Source organism: Lathamus discolor, chromosome 12 (genome assembly GCF_037157495.1).
Source record: "Lathamus discolor isolate bLatDis1 chromosome 12, bLatDis1.hap1, whole genome shotgun sequence".
In the NCBI taxonomy this organism is placed as follows: domain Eukaryota; kingdom Metazoa; phylum Chordata; class Aves; order Psittaciformes; family Psittacidae; genus Lathamus; species Lathamus discolor.
Genome location: NC_088895.1, coordinates 9,869,929 through 9,876,688, shown reverse-complemented (window position 1 = coordinate 9,876,688; position 6,760 = coordinate 9,869,929). Strand labels below are relative to the sequence as shown.

Sequence of the window (6,760 nt, the reverse complement as noted above, 5' to 3'; positions counted from 1 at the left end):
CCATTAGCCCTGGTCTGTTGTCCTTGCTTGGCTCCATGTCACCCTTGTCACAGTTGAGGAAGCCAAGAGTTTCCTCTCTAGAGCCTAGCGGGGTATTAACTCCGACCCTGAGGGATTTGGTAGTTTCCAGGAGAATCCGTGTTCGCTTCGATAAGAAACAGGCACTAACAGAGAGGAGCCCGGGTTGTGTGGGCGAGCGCAAACGCAGAGAAGGGAGACTTTCCTTCCTCATTAATATGTTCGCTAAAACTAAGCTCAAAGGAAAAAGAAAAAAAAAAAAAAAAGTAAAAAGTAGAGCTAATCTTTTGACTTCTGATCACAGGTCTCCTTTTTGGTCTGTAAAACTGGGAATTCTAGTTTGGCGTGGGATTTAACTTCCTTCTTCCAGCTCTGATAGACCAGTAAGCAGGGTAAATCTCAAAGCTTAATTTATAAAGTAAACACAACTCACTTCAGAACGATCCCTGTCTGCAAAACCTGTTAAGTACCTTTTCTACAGTGGATGAAGTAACTTTCCCAAGGGGATGTCTCTAGTTCTCTTAGGGTTCCTTATTTAACGAAAAGGAAAAAAGAAAGAAAGAAAGAAAAAAAAGGCAAGCAACTTTTGAGTGATGCCGTCCTTTGATTAAAACCATAACCAGGTACTTGCAAAAGCCTGCCTGTCCTGCTCATTTAGGGAGTCGAGACAAAGCAGGACATTTGAAAACAGCTGAAAGCAGCCCTGGTTTATGGCCCTGACAGCGAGGACTTTACAGCGCTCGCCATAAAACACATCCTCCGCCCCACATCCTCCTCTCTGCTACAGCATCGCCCCCCCTTCCCCCGAGGGGGCAGCCCGGGAGGCACCACCCCCCCAGCCGCGGCTCCTCCTCTCCGCTGCCTACCTGAGCGGGGGCTCGGCCGGCGCCTTCTGCGGACCGGGACTCGCTAAACTTTCGGGAGAGGGCAAGGAGAAGGGACGGGAGGACAGGCAGGAGGGGAGAGAAACAAATGGGGCTTTTTCTAATCTGTGCTGATCAAGGAAAACCTGTAGGGGTCCTTAAGGAGGTTTCAAGGCGTTCCGAGTGATTGGAAAGTAATCACCGTGTCAGCTTCACCTTTCTCATGCAAAGTGGATGTCGTATGCGAGGCGGATCCTGCACAGGGTTGTTTTTTATGTTTTGGTTTTTTTTTCTTCTTTCCTATTTTATTTCATCCTCGGACTCAGCCGCCCCCAAGCCCCAGCTGCTCGGGCCGCGGGAGCTCCTGCTAAGGCGGGGACCGGAGCGGGCAGCGCTCACACACGCGGGCCGGCCTATTGCAAACCCAGAGCGGAGGGCGGCGAGAACTGGGTGGGGGTGGATTTAGGTCCCCCTCCGCAGTGGCTTAGATATTTCCTCCTCCTCCTCCTCCTTATTCTGCGCTCGGATAAACCAGTTCTCACCTCTCGGCAAGAAAGTCCGGAGCCGTGACCCGCTCTAGGGAGAGGAAAATCCCCGGAGGAAACCCGCTGGACCGACACGCCGCCCGGGACGTGTGCAATTTGAAGCCGTGGTCGCTCGGATCTGCCCAGACCCGAACTGCTCCGGCATCGTTCTGCCCGTGCTCCGAGGACGCAGCGGCGGGAGGAGGAAGGGTGGTGGAAAGACGGATCGTAAAAGTGAAAGCCCAGGGAAAAGAAAGTTGCCGGGCTCCTCGCAGTAAGTGCTGCGCATCTGTGGACTGCGGGTACTTTCTCTTTCCTCTGCTCTTTGGGAAGTTGCCCCCCCACCTCCCTCGCTGCCTGGCCCGGGCTATGGTGACCTGCGCGCCGCCGCCGCCCGCCGCCGAGCCCCCGCGGGCGGGCCGGACCGGGTACCGGTGCCGCCCCGGGCAGCAGCCGCTCAAGTGACTCCGCCGCCGGGAGCCGAGCTCCGGCCGCACGCCTGGGGCCCGCGCCGCTGCGGCCGCCGCAATGGGGCCGGCGGCGAGGAGCGTCCTGCATCCCCTGCTGGTGCTCTGCGGGCTGAGCGGCCTCTGCGCGGGGATAAGCTCCATAGACATTGACCGCCCCGGTGACGGAAGGTGCCAGCCGATAGAAATCCCCATGTGCAAGGATATAGGGTACAACATGACAAGGATGCCTAACCTGATGGGACATGAAAACCAAAGGGAAGCTGCTATTCAGCTGCACGAGTTTGCCCCCTTGGTGGAGTACGGTTGCCACAGCCATCTGAAATTTTTCCTGTGCTCCCTCTATGCTCCTATGTGCACAGAGCAGGTTTCTACGCCGATCCCAGCCTGCAGGGTTATGTGCGAGCAGGCCAGGCTGAAATGCTCTCCTATTATGGAGCAGTTCAATTTCAAATGGCCAGACTCCTTAGACTGCAGCAAACTGCCCAACAAGAATGACCCCAATTACCTCTGCATGGAAGCCCCCAACAACGGGTCAGATGAGCCACCGAGAGGATCTAGCATGCTGCCACCCATGTTTCGGCCGCAGCGGCCCAGCACTGGCCATGATCTGCAGCAGCATAAGGACAGTCTGAGCAGAACCTCCTGTGAAAATCCTGGCAAGTTCCACCATGTGGAAAAGAGTGCTTCCTGTGCGCCTCTCTGCACGCCAGGGGTTGATGTTTACTGGAGCAAGGATGACAAAAAATTTGCTGTCATTTGGATTGCCATCTGGTCCATTCTGTGCTTCTTCTCCAGTGCTTTTACTGTACTCACTTTTCTGATAGATCCTCAGCGTTTCAAGTACCCCGAGAGGCCCATCATCTTCCTCTCAATGTGCTACTGCGTCTATTCAGTGGGGTACATTATTCGCCTCTTTTCAGGTGCTGAAAATATCGCCTGTGATAGGGACAGTGGCCAACTCTATGTCATCCAGGAAGGACTGGAGAGTACTGGCTGCACCATTGTGTTCCTGGTTCTGTATTATTTTGGTATGGCAAGTTCGTTATGGTGGGTAATCTTGACTTTAACTTGGTTTCTAGCAGCTGGGAAAAAATGGGGGCACGAAGCGATTGAAGCAAACAGTAGCTACTTCCATTTGGCAGCATGGGCCATTCCAGCTGTGAAGACCATCATGATCCTAGTTATGAGAAGGGTGGCTGGAGATGAGCTGACAGGGTTGTGCTATGTTGGAAGCATGGATGTGAATGCCTTGACAGGGTTTGTACTCATTCCTTTGGCTTGTTACCTAATCATTGGCACTTCTTTTATTCTCTCTGGTTTTGTGGCCCTTTTTCATATCAGGAGGGTGATGAAAACAGGTGGAGAAAATACTGACAAGTTGGAGAAACTTATGGTCAGGATTGGTGTCTTCTCAGTCTTGTATACAGTGCCTGCAACTTGTGTGATAGCTTGCTACTTTTATGAAAGACTTAACATGGATTATTGGAAAATTGTGGCAACTCAGCAGAAGTGCAAGATGAACAACCAGACAAAAAATTTAGACTGCATGATGAATAACTCTATTCCAGCAGTAGAAATCTTTATGGTCAAGATTTTTATGTTGTTAGTGGTGGGCATTACTAGCGGGATGTGGATCTGGACTTCCAAGACCCTTCAGTCCTGGCAAAATGTTTGTAGTCGAAGATTAAAGAAGAGGAGCAGGAGAAAACCTGCAAGTGTTATCACAAGTAGCGGCATCTACAAAAAACCTCAACATCCACAGAAAACTCACCTTGCAAAATATGAATCGACATTACAACCACCCACTTGTGTGTGACCAGGTTTTAGAAAAGACTTTATCTCACCTGACAGACTTACAAATGCCCACAGTAGCAGTCAGAAATTAAACAAGTAAATGGTGCTTTTTTTTTTTTTCTCTCTCTCTCTCAGAACAGTTTAATATCTCAAGGCAAAAATTGTATCACGCTGAATTCAGGACCTGGTGAGAAGCTGAAGGTAAATGTACTCATGGAAAGGTTTTCAGTGAAAGGAATATTGTGTATTAAACCAGTCTCTTCTGTTACTAATCTGTAGTTAAGTACTTCATCCAGCCCTCAGATTTATTTAAAAGAGATAAAAAACACCCTCTTTAACTTTTTCATGTAGCTGAGCTGGATTTCCTGCAGGTTTCTGAGTAACAAGCTATAGTCGAGTTTTCTGGAGCAATGATCTGATTTTGAAAGTGCCCAGTGAGCATTGTCTCTGCAGGGAAACTAAGGTCCCAAAGAGGCCTGTCCTCAGTGAGTGCACTATCCGGGAGAGCAACTCTATGCTAACTTAAAAAGAGAAAGAGAGAAATCCTTTACAGCTCATCTCAGCCTAGTGAGTTTGGAGCGCCTAAAAATAGGTTCAATCTATAATGCTCACCAATATTCTTTCACTAAAAGAGAAACTTCCTGCACCAGACACAAACTTTGTGAATAAGAATAATGTGCAATACATTTTTTTTCTTACCATGACATGAAAAGAGAAACAAGTATTTTGCTGTACATAATGACAACAAAAGAAATCTCTTAACAAAAGAACTAAGAGGTCTAGTCCTCAGAAACCTTTTAGTGTTACATTTTGTGGCTTTTTAATGGAAATCAAGCCAATGTTATACACGTTGGGACTGATTTGTGCAAAAAAAAATGGGGGGATCAATTCAAAGAGACCCAAAGGGCTTATTGACTCTTTCTATTGTTAAACAAATTCTCACTATGAATAGATCAAGAAGCACTAGATTCTGCAAAGGGAAGCTTTGTATAGAGTGATGCTCTTTACTGTGCTGGGGCGCACAGTGTGTGCTGTATATATTTGTAATATACAATTATTTTTCATGCTCCGCTATTTTATTAAAAATAAAATATGTTCTTTAGTTTGATAATTTTGTGTGTTCTAAACTTTCTCTGATGTGCTATGTGGTTAATAAACTCGTTTTCTCAATAACTTGCTAAAAGCACACATGGAATATAATACTTGTTGTTATACTTGCTTGCAAGTATAAGCAGATAGAACAAGAATTTCCTCCAAAGATATTGCAAGTTGGAATTAAACAAATGGGATTTTGAAGTTACATCTTTCTGTGAGCCCCTGCAACTGAGAAAACTGAATGGGAAGAAGCTTTAGTGATGTAAAAAAGCTGCAGGGGTGGAGAGTAGTAGTACCGTGTTTACAGAGCGCTGAGATTACAGCAGTGACCCTCGGTTAACACCCCTTTCAGATTTGCACGGGGTATGTTCAGCATGTTAAAGATAGCCCGCTCACTTCAGCGCAGTGTGAATGCAACTCAGCCTCGACTCTTCAGGGATTTTTCTTCTACCACTACTGAAAGTATCAGTGTTATTTGGGAAAAGACTTAGGGAAGATTGGGAGAAATAAGAGGGGAAATGAAATCACACTATTTGAATACTGCTTTTGAAAAGCTAGCTGTTAAAACTATGTATGCATTTTCAAAAAGTTTAGAGTGGAGCATGATTTTGAATTAACCTGAAGTTTTCCATGCAGTTGACTGACAGGCAGTATGATCACCTGGGGAAATAGTAACATAACCTCACTTTCTCACAGAGCCTGTTCTAGAAAACCCTTTATCAGGTGTCTCATCACAGAAAGAAGAAAGGTCTTAATGGGCTTTGGTGGAGTGAGGATCCCTGTGACAGTCATCTTGTGTCTAGGAACTCTGTAACAAAAGGATCCTTTTTAGTGGTCTGGTTTTTCAGTTTATCTGTGGAAGTGTGACAGATAAATGTTTGTCCTCTTATAAGCTTTTTAAATGTTTCTAGCAACAACTAGGAACTTGAATGACAAAAATTAGGTTGCAGGTATTATTAATAATTTTTGTCTAAATTGCATATGTACAAAGCAGGTTTCAATGTAAAAATTATCCTTTGGGGGAGGAGGAAATATATTTTTCCTCCTTTATGCCTATGTGCACTGTTTGATACACAGCTTTTAGGTGCCCTGGAAGTTAATCCTGTCAGAGGACACCCTGCTGGAGCCAAAGTAGGACATTCCATGAACCAAAACCACTCCTGAAACCACTGAATTAATGCCTCTCCATCTGTGTATGTTCTAGTTGAGATGAATTATATTAGATCTGAGAAATACAGTTTTAAAATCACCTGTGTATTGCAAATTGCTACAGGAATCCTTCAAGTATGTGTTTGTTATCGTGTGTGGCGCGTTGTCAGTAACCTACCTGACTCACATCAATTTCATCTCTGATATAAATGTTAGTGCTGGTTTTACCAGTGAAAAGATTTGTTTGGAGAATGGTTTCAGGCTTCACTCCAAAATACATTAGCCACTGAAATAAACAGCTCACTATTTTTGTAGACTATAGACAATTATTTGCTTTCATTGTTGATCATGCATTTTTACAGTCTGCTACTAGGAGTCTGGAAGAGGCAAAAAATGAAGAAAGATGTTCAGCAGTGGCTGAATTCCTGCTGCCTTTCTGAATTTAATCAGTTGTCAGCTTAGGCCCTTCATTGTCACCAGAGCAGAGCTGCAAGTTCTTCTATGAAAATACCAAATATGAATGCTTGGCTGGATGTATCACGTTACAAATAGATTCTCGCTGAACTGTAAACTAAGTATTTAGATTTTATTTCAGCTTTGCAGTTATTAAATTATTTTGTTTTATTTTTCTGGTAAGCAAACTAGATTCTTCAAGTATATAATGATGCCGATTTCATTACATCAGATCTAATGTACTGTAGATGCAGCCAAGTATAATGATTGTCTTCAAGGACATCTTAAGAGTGAATTATTTCAGAAATCGTACTTCTTCTTGTCCCATAACTCTGAACAGCCTTAACAGTTTCATACTGAAGTTGCTACTTAAGGAATTGGAAGTTTACAACTG

General features: G+C 45.1%; 1 protein-coding gene across 1 annotated transcript; it reads left to right on the top strand.

Annotated features, from left to right (window-relative positions):
• The first annotated feature begins 830 nt into the window (after positions 1 to 830).
• On the top strand, positions 831 to 5,181 carry FZD10 (frizzled class receptor 10). The gene has a single exon (XM_065692804.1). It carries the CDS (start codon positions 1,934 to 1,936, stop codon positions 3,689 to 3,691), a length of 1,758 nt encoding a protein of 585 aa, XP_065548876.1. The 5' UTR covers positions 831 to 1,933; the 3' UTR covers positions 3,692 to 5,181.
• The last annotated feature ends 1,579 nt before the right edge of the window (positions 5,182 to 6,760 follow it).